Consider the following 18,108-nt stretch of genomic DNA (forward strand, 5'->3'; position numbering starts at 1 on the left):
AAGGTTCAAACGTGATCAGAAATGTATTTCACAGTAAGGTGAAGAATATACTGATTCAGATTTGTATTTATGCTACATATTCAAGGAGTACGGCCTGTCAGACTGCGGTAAACCCGAAGAGATTACCTCCGTTTTCAGGCTGAAAAGCAGTCAAACCATTGTACTCCCAATCACACACAAGTCCTTATGTGGCTTAATCTGACTTCTTTTTGGATTACTTGACTTCGGGAAATCTGCGTAATAGAAAACAAAACGACCTTTGCTTTCTTCTGTGATTATTGAGCTTCCACACAATTCCCCACTATTGCCATTCCACATCACTCCGCTGTATCCTCGAGGGCAACTGAGCCAACAACCACAATACTTGACTTCTTTTACTGCAGTGAAATTGTTTTGTTACGACTTTTCCCTGAATGAAATTCCACTGTTACTAGAGTATACGTTTGGTTCTGCTCCACAGCTACATCGAGTACACTGACTCATGGCCTGTGAGTCATTACCGTTTGTTTCTGTTTCTGTTGTTTGTCTGACTTCTCGCCGAACTTTTTTTCTTTCCCTCGTGTCACTATTACACTGGTGTGGAATACTGAATGAACCACTCATTTCTGTTGAGGATATTTTAACTTTTGCTCACAGAGGTAATCATTGAATTTCTATTTCTTTCTCACTGGTAACATCTATATTTGATTGGCTTGCGTCCATAGTTGTTCTACATTCCACTTCCCAGAGGTTACTCGTCAAACAGAATGTTTATTGGCAGGATTTTTTTTTTTGGTTTGTTTTTAATCCTTCAAATGAATTCCTGCTATAAAGTCTTGAGTTAAGGCAATACAAGAGCTCTTTGCATTGCCTGTTAATGGACAACATCATGCATGAACACATACACACACCCAGTGCTTTATGACCATAAACAACAAATTGAAATGTAGAAGAAATTGCCCAAAAAAAGTTCTACCAGATACTGGCCCAGAGTCCCAATTCAATAGTGATCTAATAATAAAGTATAGATGATGTGCCGATGGTAAGAGAAACCCTCCAAGACACATACGAGTATTTTCTGATAACCCTTTTCAAAGTTACTTTCAGGCAATCAAATCAACTTGGTTAATCGTAGGGAAAAACTGTCGTCATGGTTTCAAGAAACCAAAGTTCACTGTTGGTATGAGAGAGTTCACAGACTCTGGTTTCTCTGCTGTCTCATTTGTACTGTTGCAAAACCATTTACCCTAACTTCCTAGCAGTGCTACAACAATGTCACGCTACTTCTGCCCTTGGTTTTAAAACATGACAGATCATTATTTGCATGGCCAAACGAGGCCATTTGTGGGAGAAAACATGGGTCGTTGAAGGCATTTAAAGCATTGTGTCCCCTGCTGTGACTGTTTAGCAATAGAAAATATTTTAGCAATGATTTTATCTATTTAATTTCCCATTGCTCTTGTAGATTCTTCACTGTGGCACAAAAATCCATCAGCACCACATTCAAAACATGTAATTAATACATATGAGACAGACCATGGATGTTGCTACATTCATGCCATCCTGCATTTACATCATGAAATAAACATTTATCAAAATCACTGTCAAGATAGGTAAGATACATTTCCTTTTAAACCCTTATTACTTCACATAAAACATATTTTTTAATGTTTTATTTTTGAAGAGTTGAGTCATCATCAGCCAGCATCTAGTGGCCATTTAAGGTATTGCATCTTGAAACACCATACTCTTGATCCAACAATCAGCCGTTTAAACACATTAAAAATATAAATTCAAATAAATGTTCTGCGTATGATGTGATGATGATTTAACTATTAATTCATGAAAAAAAATGTTTATTTTTTATTATTATTACTTTTTTATTTTATTTTATTAATGGTCATACTACAATTATCACTGTAATTGAGGGATCTGAATATTTTGGCCTTTGCTCCAGTGAACTGGCTTGCTTGTGTACACTGCAGCGTCGGGGAATCAGAGAACTGGCTCCTCTCAGCCTGCAAGCCACACTTATTGGCTCACAGCCTCGCTGCACAATGGCTCTTTTCTTTTCCCGTACCCTGTCCTATATCATTATCGCCATGTACCAGGGAAAGATAATGATATGTACATCTATTCAACCTGGGTGACATGCCTCATAGGGAGCCACCGAGCAGGCAATCCCAGTTTCTCCTCGCTCAAACTCTCTCTCCTCTTTCTTTTTATCCCTCTCTCTTCCTCGGCAGACATTGGGCATTTGTTATTTGTCCCCTAACCTACTATGTTTTCACTCACAATGATTTATAAATAGGGTGCTGCTTAGCATATCAAAAGACACTGAGGCAGGGAGGGAGAGAGAGTGGCTGAAGATGGTGTAGAGGCAGAGAGGGAGAAGAGACTGAGAGTTTATGAACTCAGGTGTCTGCAGCACTGTCACTCATACAGTACACTGTGTTGATGTAATGGATAGCTGTGGTTGTGACTGTCTGACTCACTGCTCAGGGGTTCATTTAGACCACCGTAGGATTCTTTAATGTTCACTGAGAACCGTCAGTCAAATGAGAATCGTTTCGTACTCAATCAACGAAGCTCTATCTAAAAAAAAATGACAACCACAAGTTGTTTTTCATTAAAAAAACAGAATTTTCTCTTTAATTTGATACTAAATATCTTGCATTTCTATCTATTTGAGCTGGATTCAACATACAATGTTTATATGTGTAAAAGAGACTCAAACAACCTCCGTCTCCGGTAGGGAGAACCAGATGAGTCACGCTGTTTGGTGATTTCGAAACATGATGTGAGCCGATCATTCGACTTCACAATGTCTTTGTCACTTTCCACTCTGCACGGAGGGTCAGAATCTCCCTCAGAACACAATCTTACAGCTTCCATAAGATTGTAAACCCCGGGGACGCTTTGTCAGGAGACACTTATGGATGGAAACCAGGTGGCAACCTGTGAAAATCATAGAGATTATCTTAATGGTGTATATTTCAGACCGTGGTTACGGATGACAACTTAAGCTATCTACAATACAAAGCTGAAAAAAAGTGATGGTCACTATCATGAAAATAGAGAACAGGTGTTTGTGGTTTCCCCGGTAGCTCACTGACCTTAATCCTGACCTTAGTGGTTCAATTCAATCCGAGCCTTTTGCTGCAAAGTAATCCCCTCTCTCTTCCCTGTCTCTCTCCAGACCGTGAGAAAAAAAAGATATATGTCACATGATAAAATGTGCATTCCCTATTTCATAAAACCTCATGTGTGTCTCTATGTATTGTCTCATCCTATTGACGAGATTCTTCATAATAATCCAGACAAGGCTGTTTCTGTAGACAGATACAGAGATAGATGGAGATAAACAGAGTTCTGTTTGCTGGCCCAACACATGGAGACAGCCTGTTGGAGAGCAGAATATGAAGCATGAAACAAGAGGTTGTTATTTCCCTTGACAAAGTGAATTAAGGGCAGGTCAAGGGTCTTGAATAACTTTTTCAGACGCAACAGCATATCTTCCTTGTTACTAAATATGCTGGCATCCATATAGCACAAAAAAAAGAGCAGCAGGACTGACCACATGAAGTAGGCTAATACAGGACGAGGTGTCCTCATACCCAAAAACAATGGACACCTAGTCCTGTCTTGTCCCACTTTCCAGTATGCCATAAAAAGACAGGCTATGTTCAAATCATCATCCACTTTTAACTATTTGTTTGGCAGCTTAACCCAGGATGGTGTACAGTAGTTTTCACATGAGAGCATGAATGGGAAATGTGCTTATTTGCTGAGAGTTATGTAAATACAGGAAATCACCGAGCCTGGCTCTGTCCACTGCGAACAAAATCTGCCAACCGGCAGCTTTACTGACGCATCCGGTTTGTTTTGTGTGTAGAGAAATTGTATTAGTGACCTTTAGAGGTGCTGGGAGGCAGATTTTGTACCTTTGCTGCTGCCAGTCATTTGACCATTTTAAGTTTTTATGTTTGTTTTACAGTAAAATAGCATTACGTATAAAACATATTACTATATGGCTCTTTTATTGTTTCTAAGAAATCATCCTAATGCAAGGGGGCAGGTGTAACTATCAGTCCTCACAATTCATATTTGCTGACTAATCACCCGAAGCTGTGTGTTAAATATACTGTACATATTAACAGACTGTCCTGAAAGAAGCCCTAACCAGCCTGACCCACTATCAGAGTACAGTGCACATGTGAACAAAGCCTCTGTGTGTTCATGTGGAAACTAGGGCTCGGGCCGAGTCTTGGCTGAGCGGCAGGCCAAGCCCGTTGGGACACCGAGGTGCATCTGAGCCCAATTAACCTCTGTCTATATCTTTGTATGTCTCGGTGGACGCAGTAGATGAGCCCTGGTCTGAACTATGACAGCACCCTGAAAAGACACCACGGACAACTGGATGCATCCGAGAAAGAGGGTGGACATTTATTTTTTTTATAGCACAGGTTGTGTGTATTTAAAGCTGGTGCGGGCCTGTGTCCTATGTCCTTCTATCTGTAGGACAACAAACACTCTTTATGTCTCTGACTCTGCATTATTTGCATATTCCCACTTGCTCTGTGCATCTCGGCTGTTTGTTATAAATAGGGGGGCATCTCACACCATGGAACATGCTGCTAAATAAATAACGAGCAAACACTGCCGATTTATGTAAAACTAGCCAGCATTGTAAGCATTTATTTACCATTTTTCATCGTTTCATCGAGAAATGGGCAGCATGCTTTGGCTCAGAACAGGATGTCACTGTCAGGGTTAAAGCTGTCCTGCAGCGCTGATGGCATAAAATAATTCTGCCTGGATTATTACAAACAAAATAAGTGTCACCCTTTATTTGGCTCACCAAAAAACTCGACTTATCTGATTATAACATGTCAGAATGATGCAGAGTCTTTCCTCGTGAATGCTAATGTTATTTTTTTAAGGTTTCGGATTACATAGCCTGTAGAGGTGCAGCAAATACAGACGTGTTAAGTATCTCATTTTAGCCACCTGATATCCGACAAACAAGAGACAAGCCGAATAAAGTGTTATCTCTTCAGCGTTTCCAGTCCTATTTTTAACCCTATCCCGACAGCAATGGTCAGTGACGGTGAACGTGACGCAATTCTTTTCTGTTGTTTCTGACACTGACCTGGTTTTTTTACTGAGCGTATGAAGAAATCACGTTGACTCTGACATTTTCAACCCTCTGCGGTCTTAAATGCGACACTGATTTGAGTCAGTGAGACCTCATCCTCTGCAGTCATATCAGTATTCATGCATTTTACATCTCTTTGACTTCCACAGGGACATTGGTGGTCTGGACCAGTGCTTTCTAACATATGCGACCTCTGTTCAGAGTTTACGACCTTCCTTTTTTTCTGCATTTCATCCTCCCACATGCATGTCTCTTAAGAATTACATTGCAGAAATCTTTCCTATCTCACAGACTCTCAAAATAACCCCCCGTCTCCTAGAAATTACATTCATATGAAGCTAATTTGCAACAATATACATTTTGAAAGAAACACAGCACTACCCAGATTACATTCATTATTAACTTACCGTGCTGAGAAAACATTGGTAGTCGCAAAGTGTTGATACTGAAGGTGGCAGCTAAATGTTCACTGACAATGTACTTTCAACTGTTTTTCTACTAAATCCACTCTTGTTATGCAGTACCAATGTAGCAACTCAAACATGATTAACTGTATTGTTCTGCCGCCTACAGCACTTGATTAATGTTCAGGGGAAAACGTGATATTAAATACTGAGAGAGTTTAAAATGATTTGAAGCATGGGAACTGATGTGTTTGTTAACATTTAACTGAATATTTCTCTAATCTGAATCTGAGCGTAAGTAGCATTCTGGATTTGAACAGACACTAAAGACCTCTATCTGTACTTAAAAGTAGCATGGGTGTTTCTCAGACGTGTTTGCACTGACGTTTTCTTCATTGTCGATAATTGATTAGGCAGCGAGACCACTTCTTCTTCTTCTTCGTCTTTTTGTAGCACTTTATAGCACTGGTTTCGAAGCTACAGTACATCATGTTACTTCCTTACTTCTGCACAAGCCTATTGGGATGCGATGTCTTAGATACTGTTCTTGTGCAACTCAGCAGGTCAGTTCAGAATCATAACCTGTCCAGACCGGTATCAGATGTAGGGCACGGACCACACTGTGAGAGACAATCAATAAAAAGTGAGTAGTGAGGCTTCGGTGTGACCTACACACTGGATATCTTTAGCAATGCTCGAACATACTCGTGACTCGAGCCGTTCTTGAGTTACATTAGAGCATCTGGAGGGGGCACTTTGCTGGTTGGATGTATCAGTTGACTTTTGTTGGGCAGCAGGGAGTAGATACTGATGATAATGACCTGGATAAGTGCTTATACTTGGATTGTATTGTTGTATTATCTAAGTATGATGTAAGACAGTGATACTGCAGTTGTAATGTTTAGGTTTGAATTGGTCTTTTTATATTCTAATCTAGTATTTTTGGTCATTTTGCATTTGTACTAATCTCCCATGTGACAATGTTCGCACTTAAATCAGCTGGCCGAGGAGTTTCAACACTTGAAGCTATCCACTTTAACATATTTTCGGCTGTGGCTCGGAGGTAGAGCGTGTTGTCTACTGATCGGCCGATCGATCCCCGGCTCGCTCCAGTCCACATGTCGAAGATGCTGAATCCCAAATTGCTCCCAAAGGCTACGCCGCGAGTGTGTGGGCGTGAATGAGCATTAGTTTCTAACTCTGATGAGAAGTTGACATGATAAAGAATCACTGCTATCTGAATGCAGTCGAGTCAGAATGATGCACGGACGTCAATGTCAGAGGGCCATTAGTCTGGATTTCAATCTAAAATCTTAAAATAGCTTTGATTACACCAATGTGCTGTGTGGAAACGTGTAGGACAGCCTTGCTGTTGATGATTTACCAACTAAGGTGAATATAAACAGGAGAATAACCCGAACTTTGTTAGAAACATAACGTGCATCTACTTTCTCTCACAATCCATTTGAAATATTAACATAGATTTTCATATCTGGTGTTTAATGTGTCTCATTACAGTGTTTTAAGGGACAATATACTGCATGTATACTTCTGGCAGCAAGGAATCACTGCACCAGATGAATTTCCATGAATCCATGAATCCTGAACAAATGCTCTTCCTCCTCCCTGTGTAACGTTTGCTAAAAACCACAGACGTCCACGAAGATTTAGTCTAGAAAGAAAGAGGCGGACAGACAGAAATGTTATTGGATTGGGTCTTTTTATGGGATTTGTTGACATTACAAAAATATATAATAGCGACTCTCTTGACGTTTGAGTGAAGGCAGCACTCGTTATTATCACTATGAGGATTCAAACTGGTGATCTTGGACTCTCAGCTCTGCTTATCGAGGCTTATCACTCGCACTTACACCACTGACACCGGCGTTAGATTTACAGCTCGGAGCAGTAAAATGTTAGCGATCTTAAAGACGGCATCGCGTTCGGCCCATTTTTACTGCTTACATTAGACTTTCATAAACTGCAGACGGAGCGTCAGAATGAAAGACTGCAGGCCTCTTTTCACTGGATCATCACATCATATGTCTCGTATTGAGAACAGATTTACTGCAGGCTAGAAGACTGTGGAGGATGCACGGGTTCCAGTGTGTGCCTCACTTTTTCATCACTGTATCAGAGTGTTAGACCAAGGACGTAACTATGGTTTCAGATGTGGGGGGGCACAAAAAAAAACATAAGTACGTGGATAATGAATGCTATTTTTGACATTTAACATATGCAGATCAAGTATTAAATTATGAAGCTGGTCATGTTATGTTGATAGAGACCATACTTAAGGGCAGATAAATCTGTGTATTATATTTTACTGCATTATCTAATATTTTCATTCACTTTTAGCATATTTCAGGACAGTAATGAGTGTAAAAAATGTAGATTAGGTGATTTTTTTTTTACCAAACAAATGTATTTTTTTTGCCATGTGTCTGCAGTCTTTGTTTTGGGCTTTAGGCAGATCCTTCACCTATCAGGTTAGGGCTGGTTGTAGCCTGTGGGACAAAACCCAGGTCAAAACACAATGCATTATAAGCAACATTTGCATCATCTTCTCTTTCCTCTCAACCGGATGAAACAATAAACTTGTGGTCCTGACTTAAATCATTTACCCCACTAAATAGAATTTGAACGAAAGAAAAGAAACACCTCAACTTTCACAGACTCATTGTGAAATAATTGACTTTTCATTTGTTTCCGTAAAAGAGAAATAATTTGGCTTTCTTGGCTGGATCAGATTTGCATCAATATCACTTTTTCTTTCATTGCTGGCAAACAGCTTCAGCAGGACAACAGGTGTGTGTGATCCAAAAAGCCATTGATCAGGGAACGTGGCGACGTGCCACGCAACTAATGAAAAAAAAAAATGAACTGGAATGAAGAAGCCTCACCTGAGCAGCGTTCACCTACCTGTCTCCATGAAATGAGGCGCAGTTGCTTTTCCGTCCAGATGGGGGCAACACACCAAACACTAAACTTTTCAGCACAGGAGACATTCCCAGCATTCACAGTGACTGTAAGGGACAAAAACAAAGAGCAAATGAGGGGATGCGACACACGAACTCCCTTTTTAAACATATTAAAAAGCTTTATTTTAATCCAACAAATGGGATTAGAGCACACGACATTCAGGTTTTCTTTTCCCCCCAGTGTTTGGACACAGGAAGCAGTGTCTCAGCCACATGGCCAGACTACCAATGACAGCTGAGACGGAAGCAGAGGCCTTGCCAACTGTCTGGCTCATTCTCTAGTAGGCCTGCTTCCCTCAGGCCACTCACAGCCAGTGTAGGAACATATCCAAGCCTGTCAAATATCAGCACGCTCGTACATACACACACACACACACACACACACTCTCATAGCCCCATGTATTAATCTACACATGCTGTGGGGGGAATGCTTTAATTTTGCTCTTTTAATGCAGGTGTCCGGGCTTTCTTCTGAAGACACTCATGAGAACACAACCACACCCCAGTCTGCATACATTACCCCGAATCAATCAATCGAGCGAGATGGAGCTGCTGGATTCAGCCGGACGAGACGTAATTGAGACTGAATGTTCCATCAAAACATGATAACTTACAGTTTGAAGGAGCCTTGATTGCCAGCTGGCTTTGTGGATGTTTTATTTTTTTTTTTCTAAAAGCATCATAAATGCATTTACGATTCACTCTTCAGACGTCGTGCACCGTCCCGTACGATAGATCGGCTGTCACGGCATGTCCGTCAAACGTGAAATTATCATGGTCGAAGATGATACACGACGTTCAATTAGGCACTTTCCAGAACAGGAATGTCATTATCAAGATAACCTGCAGTTCAATGAATCACATTAAACATCGTACGGTACAGTGGAGCTTTGGTTGGCTTTTTGTGAAGCTCTCCGACACAACGCGCTGCAAATACTGAACTGTTTCTTTGGTGTGATGCAGTGTTGTGATTGTGCACTGGACGTAGTAGAAGGCTCAGTGTTTTTTTTAGGGGGAAAATTATTCAAACTCAACATCTGCTTGAGTTGGAATGTTTCTGTTTAGAACTATTAACACATAACTTGCACAAAGCAGCATAATTATGCATAATAAGGACTGTGACGTACCAAACTTCATAGGAAAATGTGCTGATTATAACGTTTCCCCTGTATAATTAATTTGCTCTTTGGCACTGCATATTAATATTTACTAATTACTACATGAGGTACGCTATGAATGTGTTCAAAATAAAGTACTACTGACAGATAAAAGAGTCTTTGCAGTCATATCGTTTGGAATCAACAAAAGAGGATGAGTATCAGTCAGACTGTGTGTCTTTGAGTTCTAATGAATACATCTTCTATGTGAAGAATTATTTACATCAAGAGTTATTAATATTTCTTGGCAGGCGGAGCCCCAGGTAGCTCAACATGTGCCCCCCGTGTACAAAGGTTAAGTCCTTGCTGCAGTGACGTGGGTTCGACTCCAGCCTGTGGTCCTTTGTAGCGTGTTATCTCCCCTCTTTCCTTTTTATCTCGGGCTGTCCTGTCAAATAAAAGAAGAAGACATATCCAAACAAATAATTTTAAAAAATTATATTTCCAAGCAGCAGTTGGAGGTGGTGACACAGAGAAATGTTCTTAAAATGAAATAGAGATGCAAATGATATCCCAAATGTTGTGTTGCTCCATGTTAGACAGGCAAAGATGCTTCCATGGATATAAACAACAACCAAATCATGACAGCATCCAATATTTGAATCATATTTTAATTTGAAATCCCACCTCCACACTGCATGTTCATAAAGTTTGGTAACTGTTGTGGCATCACTGCTGCGTCACCATAACCTCCAGTGTTAAACAAACACACCCATGCCATCACGTTTACCCATCATCCCTCACTCCAGCCTTGTTTTTTTTTTTTTTTTTTTTGTGCGTCACTTGGCACTGTCACCTGTTGCAAGAGGAAACCAGAGGTGACGCTTCCGGTGAGGCCGAACACTGTCGGGTTTCAGGTGCGACTCCCCCTCTTCCTCCTCCCCCTCCTCCTCCTCCTCCTCATGGGTGTCACGGGAGCGGCGGGCGCGCCGCGCCACGCGGCCACTGAAAACTCAGCCCATCGCACGTGAATGAATAAAGAAATATTCCCACAGAAAAGGAGACGGTTCGCTTTTTAAGAAGCTTACACGATACTTTTGGAGATAAATGATTGTAGAAGCAGAGGTGTAGCCGTACCTTAGGGCGCTCATCTCCTCCTCTCCAACCGCTCCATCCATCTCCTCCTCTCCTCCTCCGATCCGTCCTCTCCTGCAAAACACACAGAAAAGAGGAAAGATGTGAAGCGCATAAGCCTCCGATTGACTGATCTCCCACCTCCTTCTCCTTTTTTTTCTCCTCCTCTTGCAGCCCGTCTGACTGCAGCACTCTTGAATAATAACCCTCCTCTCCCTCTCCTCCTCCTTTCCCTCCCTTCTCCTCTCTCTCTCTCTCCCTTCTACTTAAAATGCCGCTCACAGGCGCGCTCCCGTGCGCACTCTCTCTCTCTCTCTCTCTCTCTCTCTCTCTCTCCAATCGGACCTCGGGGACGCGCTCAGGGCCCCGCGTCGCGCAAGTCGAGTTCAATGCGACGATTTGGCACGATTTAGGAAGATTTCATTGTTCCCCACCCCAAACACACGCGCTCCCCTCCTCGCCTTTCACCAGATTTGATCTTGATCTCTTTGGAGGTTACACACAGAGGAAAACAAACAAACAAACAAACAAACAAAAAAACAGGTGTGTATTAAAAAGATAAATATATATAGGACGAGTATAAGATCATAATAAAGTGATAAAGATGCAGACATTAAAGTGCGCGCTCCAAATAACGAATCTGTTTCAAGGTTTTTTTTTTCATTTTTGGTGATAGACCCCCCCCCCTCTCTTTCTCTCTCCCTCCCACCTCCCTCCCTCCCCTTCTCTCTCTCTCTCTCTCTCCCTCTCTCTCTGCATCTCTGCATTCTCCTCTTTTATTCGTGTGGGAAGCTCAGTGAATGCGGCTGCAGAAGGAGCCAGCATACTTATGCGCCTGACACGGATACTGTTCTGTCTTACAGGAGGAAGAAACACAAGCTCGGTTTCCTCTCTTCCAGCAGCAGCAGCTGCGTCCGTTTCGTTTCCAACTGGATATTTTTTTTGGCTTTAAAAGAAAAAAAGAAAGAAAGAAAAGAAAGAAAGAAACAACCCCCACCCCCCTCCCTCCAACGTTTCTTCTCCAAGTTCATTTTTAATTACATTTTGTTATGTGTGGACCGATGGAAGCGGGAGAAAGCGCGGAGTTTCCAGCTCCACACTCACACCGCAGCGGACTAAAGGCTGAATAACTGCATTATTCATTTTTACGCACCGGTTTCTGTTGTCCCGACTTGTCTCTCTTGTTTCTCTCCGTGCTTTCCGTTTTTTTTTCCTAGTAAGGAGAAGGAGCTTCGACACCACCATATCCATTCTCTAAACATCCGTGTGTTTTTTTTTTTTTTTTGGTTAATTTCCCCTCCCGTTGGATGGAGACCGAAATGAGCATCTCTTCTGCCGCTGCGTGCAGATAAACTGAAAAAGAGAAAACAACTGTTCTCCACGGATTTATGCTGCCTCGATGGAGAATAATATACTGATACACATAACCTGATGGAAGCGTACTGGCTGCTTTTGCCCTCTGAAGCAGTATCCCAGTGCACAACTTCGCTCGAAACAAAACCAGTTTTTATTCGTTGGGTCGTTGGGGGTTTGTGAGCCGAGCTGAAGCCAGGCGCACAGCGTTGGCCATCCTCTCTCTCTCCCACCTTTCTGTCCTCTACTCTGCTCATCTTCCTCCTCCAGTTTTTCCCCCTTTAAAAAAACTCTAAGAATGACGGACTTATTCCACCGCATCACCGACCACCTTACGCCTTTTTTCACGCCTTGGAGTTGCCGGACGCGCCGTCAAGATCTCTAAAAAAAAAAAAAAGCTGTCTGCCTCTCCCTTTCTCTCCGACTCTGTCTTTCTCTCTCTCTCTCTTTTTCTCTCTTTCCTTTCTCCCAGTCTCTCTTTATCTCTCTCTCTGAATCTCCTGCAACCCAAATGAATGCTCTCCCATGGAGGTAGTACAACCACCTTGGGGACCGAACGACCAGAGGGGTGATTTTTCCAAGCAAGAGGAGCCCGTCAGTAAGAGACGCATCGGGTGAAATCGGAGCCACCACCACCGCCACCCCCCCCACCCACCCCCACCTCTTCCTTTCTTCTCCATCTCCACCGCACCCCCCTCCTCCTCCTCCTCCTCCTTTCCAGTTTTGCCTGGCTCTGGGTTGATATACAGTAAGCCTGCATGGGGATATAGGGGCTGGAGAGAAAACCTTGTTGCGCCCCTAGAACTGTCTACTGCTCTACTTCAGCTGGGAGGACCGTTTGCGCACGTCTCCATCCATGTCTCACCAACGCTGCCCCGTGTCTCCAGAGGGAGCCGCATTCGGTACCACTTCAGCTTTGGGTAAGTCTAATTTATTCATCCTTTAAAATGTTTGTTTGTTTTTTAGATTAAAGATTTTAGGAGCATTTTTTTTCTTTCGTTTTCCATTTGGTGCCAAATATGGGAAAAAATATGGTTGTCTGTGATAAATTCGTGCAGCTCGAACCCTCTCAATATGTCAGCAATGGGCACAGTCCCAATTCTTCCTCTCCCCTTTTGCTCTCACAGTTGCTTTCCTAACAAATAACCTGAATGTGCTGCTCAGTAGTGCCGCTGCTGCTGCTGCTGCTGCTGGTGCTTCTGGCTTCAAATGAGACCTCCATGAAAAAAAAGAAAAAAATGAAAAAGAAAAGGGGGGTTATAGAGAACTGCAGCCGTTTGACTTTGATTATGTTGAATATGCTGAGAGGGGAAGAATAGAGTCGTGCTGCTGTCTTAGACATTTTCCAAGACGATGCTTCATGCTTTTGGACGTCAGAATAAGATGCATAGATGTGCAGCAGCTCATGGGTTTGAGTCATTTCCAGAGCATATGGTACTTTTTTCTTTTTTTTTTTTTTTTTTGCCCCTGCAGTACTAAATAATCTGCATCAAGCATTTGTGTTGTCTAATGATCAGGGTGAATCATTGTGTCAAAGCCAAAGCTACTCACTGCAATGATTCCAATAAAGAAAAGAGAAATGATTAAGATCATTGGTGATTTGCATATTGTCACATTGACAGTAAAATGTAAAAATAAGATTCCTGGTGTGATTTTTTAGATTAAAAAGAAAGTGTGATAAAATATTGCAATTTCTCTATAATCAATATCAAATATAGATTTTGATGGTTTGCCTTCTGTGTGTGTGTGTGTGTGTGTGTGCATGCATGCGTCTCTGGGCTTGTTTGCACATATGTATGCCTGTGTGTGTGTGTGTGTGTGTGTGTGTGTGTGTGTGTGTGTGAATGTTCGTGCATGCACCTGTCTTTTTTTTTTTTCTCTCTCCAAAGGTTACTAAATGGTTTTCTGGGGGAGGATTTCTAACTGGCGAGATGCTGCTCGTACTCCTGCTGGCAGCCTTTTCTTCTACCATCTCCGGCTCCTTCTCCTCCTCCCTCTCCTCCCCCTCCATGTCGGACGGACCCCAGATGGCAGATCCGTCCGCCTCGGACTTGATGGCCGAGACCTGCAGCGCCTGCTCCTGCATGTCGGTGGAAAACGTGCTGTACGTCAACTGCGAGAAGATCACTGTGTATCGACCCACGCAGCTCATACCGCCGGCCTCGTCCCTCTACCACCTGAACTTTCAGAACAACTTCTTGATCATACTCTACCCGAACTCGTTCCTCAACTTCACCCATGCTGTGTCACTGCAGCTCGGGAACAATAAACTGCAGAACATTGAAGGCGGCGCGTTCCTGGGGATGAGCGCGTTGAAACAGCTGCACCTGAACAATAATGAGTTAAAGGTGCTGCGAGCAGACACTTTCCAAGGGATAGAAAACTTGGAATACCTTCAGGCTGACTACAACTTGATAAAATACATTGAAAAGGGGGCATTTAACAAACTGCACAAGCTGAAAGTGCTCATCCTGAATGATAATCTCATACAGGCACTTCCTGACAACATATTTCGCTTTGCCTCGCTCACACATCTGGATATAAGAGGGAACAGGATCCAGAAGCTTCCTTATTTGGGAGTTCTGGAGCATATCGGGCGTATTGTAGAGCTGCAGCTGGATGACAACCCCTGGAATTGTACCTGTGATTTAGCACCTCTCAAGGCATGGCTTGAAAACATGCCCTATAACATTTTTATCGGTGAGGCCATATGTGAAACACCAAGTGACTTGTACGGGAGGCTCCTGAAAGAAACCAACAAACAGGAGCTTTGCCCCATGGGAACGGGAAGTGACTTTGATGTTAGGATGCCTCCTGTACCGCCTGACAATGGGCAGTCACCTTCCAAAATGTCCCCAACCACCATGGTTCCTATAGCCACAAAAGCGCCAAAAACCACTGACTCATCTAAGATTTACGGAAATGGTATTGTGGCTGGTTTACCACCTTTTGGAAGAAATAGCCAGATTGTTTCCTTTCAGACACGGACTCCTCCACTGTTGTGTCCACAACCTTGCAGCTGTAAAGCCCACCCCTCTGACTTTGGCATCAGCGTCAGCTGTCAGGAGAGGAGTATTAAAAATTTAGCCGATCTCATCCCCAAACCCCCAAATGCCAAGAAACTTCATCTGAGTGGAAATTACATCAGAGACATTAGCCCAGCTGATTTCCAAGGGTTTGAGGGTTTAGATCTGCTACATCTCGGCAGCAATCAAATTGTCACAGTCCAGAAAGGTGTGTTTGCTAACCTCACTAACCTGAGGAGACTGTACCTGAATGGAAACCAGCTAGAACAGTTACACCCAGAGATGTTTTTGGGCCTCTCAAACCTGCAGTACCTATATTTGGAATACAATGCCATAAAAGAAATCTTAGCAGGCACCTTTGACTCCATGCCGAACCTACAACTCCTGTATCTCAACAACAACGTCCTGAGGAGTCTCCCCGCCTACGTGTTTGCGGGTGTCTCTTTAGCCAGACTGAATCTGAAAAACAACCACTTCATGACCCTGCCAGTGAGTGGTGTCTTGGACCAGCTGCGATCGTTGACCCAGATAGACCTGGAAGGGAACCCGTGGGAGTGTTCCTGCGATCTTGTCGCCCTCAAACTCTGGCTAGAGAAGCTTAGTGATGGAGTGGCTGCCAAAGAGGTGAAATGTGCCTCCCCTGTGCAGTTCTCCAACATAGAGCTGCGCCTCTTGAAAAATGAGATCCTGTGTCCTAAGCTTGTTGCAAGACCGCCGTTTATTCTGACTGACACCAACCCCGTTACGACCACAGCGTCGCCTGCCGGAGTCGGCAAAGCACCACCGGGAGGTCCCGTGCCTCTCTCCATCATGATCCTCAGTATCCTCGTAGTTCTTATCCTCACTGTGTTCGTGGCCTTTTGCCTTCTAGTCTTTGTCCTGAGGCGGAATAAAAAACCAGCGGGCAGGCAGGAGGGGCTTGGGAATCAGGAGTGTGGCTCCATGTCGTTGCAGCTCCGCAGGCACAGCCACAAATCTGGCAAGAAAGGCTCCATCCCAGGAGACGACTTGGGAGGCGAGACATTCATCCCCCAGACCATTGAGCACATTGGCAAGAGCCACACCTGTGGGATCGGACGCTCCTCAGACATGGATGCTGGGTTCAAGTTTGCAGACTCGCAGAGGCAGAAGATCATCCTCCGGAACAGCGCTGACAAGGATAAAGACTCACTTTCCACCCTGGAGCGCAACAAACGCCTCAGCACCATAGACGAACTTGAGGAGTTCCTCCCCCACCGAGAGCCCAGCATGTTCATCCAGAACTTTCTGGACAGCAAAAGAGATTTCAACAGTATAGGGATGGGTGGGTACGAAATCCGTTACCCGGAGAAAACGCTGGATAAAAAGATGAAGAAGTCGTCGCTGATAGGCGGGAACCACAGTAAGATCGTGGTGGAGCAAAGAAAAAGTGAGTATTACGAGTTGAAAGCCAAGCTCCAAGGAACGCCTGATTACCTGCAGGTGCTCGAGGAGCAGACTGCACTGAGTAAAATGTAGGGATTGTTGCGTTTGATTTAGTGCATTGATTACACACACACACACACACACACACACACACACACACGCACACACACACACACACATACACACACATACACGAGGGAGTCAGACAGACACAGGCAGATAGACAGCCAAACACATCTGCCTTACTCTGGTTCTTTCTGACCACACACACACACACACACACACACACACACACCATTCAACCACCCAGATCTCTTGCTTTCTGTCTTCATCTCCCTCTCTGCAGCCACACACACATGCACACACACACACACACACAATCCCACACACAGCAAAAAAGTGCCTTCTGGAAATCCTTAATGACCAATGCAGAGATGGACAAAATGGCTCCACACTACAAAAAGCTATTACTAGAATCAGCGTGGATCTATTTCACAGTAAAAGACCTTTTGGATTATCCATGCCACTACATGTATGAATACATACATACCACAGGACACCCTAAAAAGCAACCAGACAGTCATAGTCTTTTTTGCTGCTATTGAAATGGGTACTTATCTTCTTCTTTTTTTTTTTTTGTTCTTCTTGTTGTTCTTTTTTTCTCCTCCTTTTGTTTTTTTGTTTTTTTCCCAACCAAATCAAAAGGGTCTTGAAAACAGTGCTTGAGAATATACCTCGCCGTCTTCAACCCTCATTTAAAAAAAGAAAAAAAAAGAGAAAAAAGAAAAAGGAGGGCATGTTGGTTGTTGTTCTTTTGCTCTGGAAAGTATCCAAAAACCACTACGTCTGGGATGAAATTAACAGAACTGAACGGATACTATTTTTTAATTTTTTTTTTGTTTTTATATTTGCGGGGGATATCTGTTTGTTCTTGGGGATGCTCTCTGGAGTCAGCTGCAGACTCTCTGCCATCTTGTCTGGATTACACAACCAGTAGCAGTACACCTGCTCTTTGCCGGGAGGCTAAACGGCTCCTGTCTTTACAATTCATGGGAATTGGAGGCACTGCAGAACTCTTTTGGGGAATGATTTTGTGACTTTGTGTAAAGAGCCATGTTAAATATAGTGTCTTCTGAATGGAGTTGTGTTTCTCTTCAAAAAAATTGCTACTTACAGTAACTGTATGTTTTGGGTGAAATCTAAACGGCACATACACTGTCAGAGGACGTTGTTTCTGAAAAATGAAAAAACCCAAGGATAAAAAATTACAAAGCTGCTTGCCATGTAAGCGTAACCTGGAATTTATTTTGTAAGTCTTACATTATTTGTATCTGTGGGACTGGTTTGTAAATTACAAGAAAGGACAAACATATACACGTGCGCACAAACACACACACACACACACGCAAACACACATACTGTACGACGGAGCATCATCATCAAGAGACTACAAGCCAGAATTGTCAAACAAACCGCTAATATAATTGAATCGGTGAACCACCTCCCCCTTGTCAGCTCTCAATTCGTAGTAAAAAGAAAAAAAAGTAATTAACAACATAGTTAATTTATTTT

The 18,108-nt window shown here is 43.0% G+C and overlaps 1 protein-coding gene and 2 long non-coding RNA genes across 6 annotated transcripts in view; 2 read left to right on the top strand and 1 right to left on the bottom strand.

Moving 5' to 3' along the window:
* LOC113747351 (uncharacterized) overlaps positions 1–9,079 on the top strand; it is an 81,523-nt gene extending 72,444 nt beyond the window's left edge. The window contains exon 3 of the long non-coding RNA XR_003463595.1: positions 8,978–9,079. This is a non-coding gene — a long non-coding RNA (uncharacterized LOC113747351). The remainder of the gene's footprint in view (positions 1–8,977) is intronic.
* Positions 1–11,250, bottom strand: part of LOC109138377 (uncharacterized) — a 57,687-nt gene extending 46,437 nt beyond the window's left edge. The window contains exons 1-3 of one of the 4 annotated variants that reach the window (XR_003463592.1): positions 10,476–11,250; positions 8,464–10,067; positions 6,962–7,213 (exon numbers count right to left, since the gene is read on the bottom strand). This is a non-coding gene — a long non-coding RNA (uncharacterized LOC109138377). Of the gene's footprint in view, positions 1–6,961; positions 7,214–7,976; positions 10,068–10,475 lie in introns of those variants that run through there. The other 3 variants (XR_003463590.1, XR_003463591.1, XR_003463589.1) reach the window with 3 other exon arrangements.
* Positions 11,251–11,513: 263 nt separating this feature from the next.
* Positions 11,514–17,298, top strand: slitrk4 (SLIT and NTRK-like family, member 4). The gene is made up of 2 exons (XM_027283807.1): positions 11,514–13,026; positions 13,996–17,298. Exon 2 carries the CDS (start codon positions 14,038–14,040, stop codon positions 16,627–16,629), a length of 2,592 nt encoding a protein of 863 aa, XP_027139608.1. The 5' UTR covers positions 11,514–13,026; positions 13,996–14,037; the 3' UTR covers positions 16,630–17,298.
* The last annotated feature ends 810 nt before the right edge of the window (positions 17,299–18,108 follow it).

This window comes from Larimichthys crocea, chromosome I (genome assembly GCF_000972845.2).
Source record: "Larimichthys crocea isolate SSNF chromosome I, L_crocea_2.0, whole genome shotgun sequence".
Taxonomy (NCBI): Eukaryota; Metazoa; Chordata; class Actinopteri; family Sciaenidae; genus Larimichthys; species Larimichthys crocea.

What these genes read in the sequence shown, in the direction of transcription:
- slitrk4 (XM_027283807.1), top strand. Translation starts at nt 14,038, where the DNA reads ATGCTGCTCGTACTCCTGCTGGCAGCCTTTTCTTCTACCATCTCCGGC.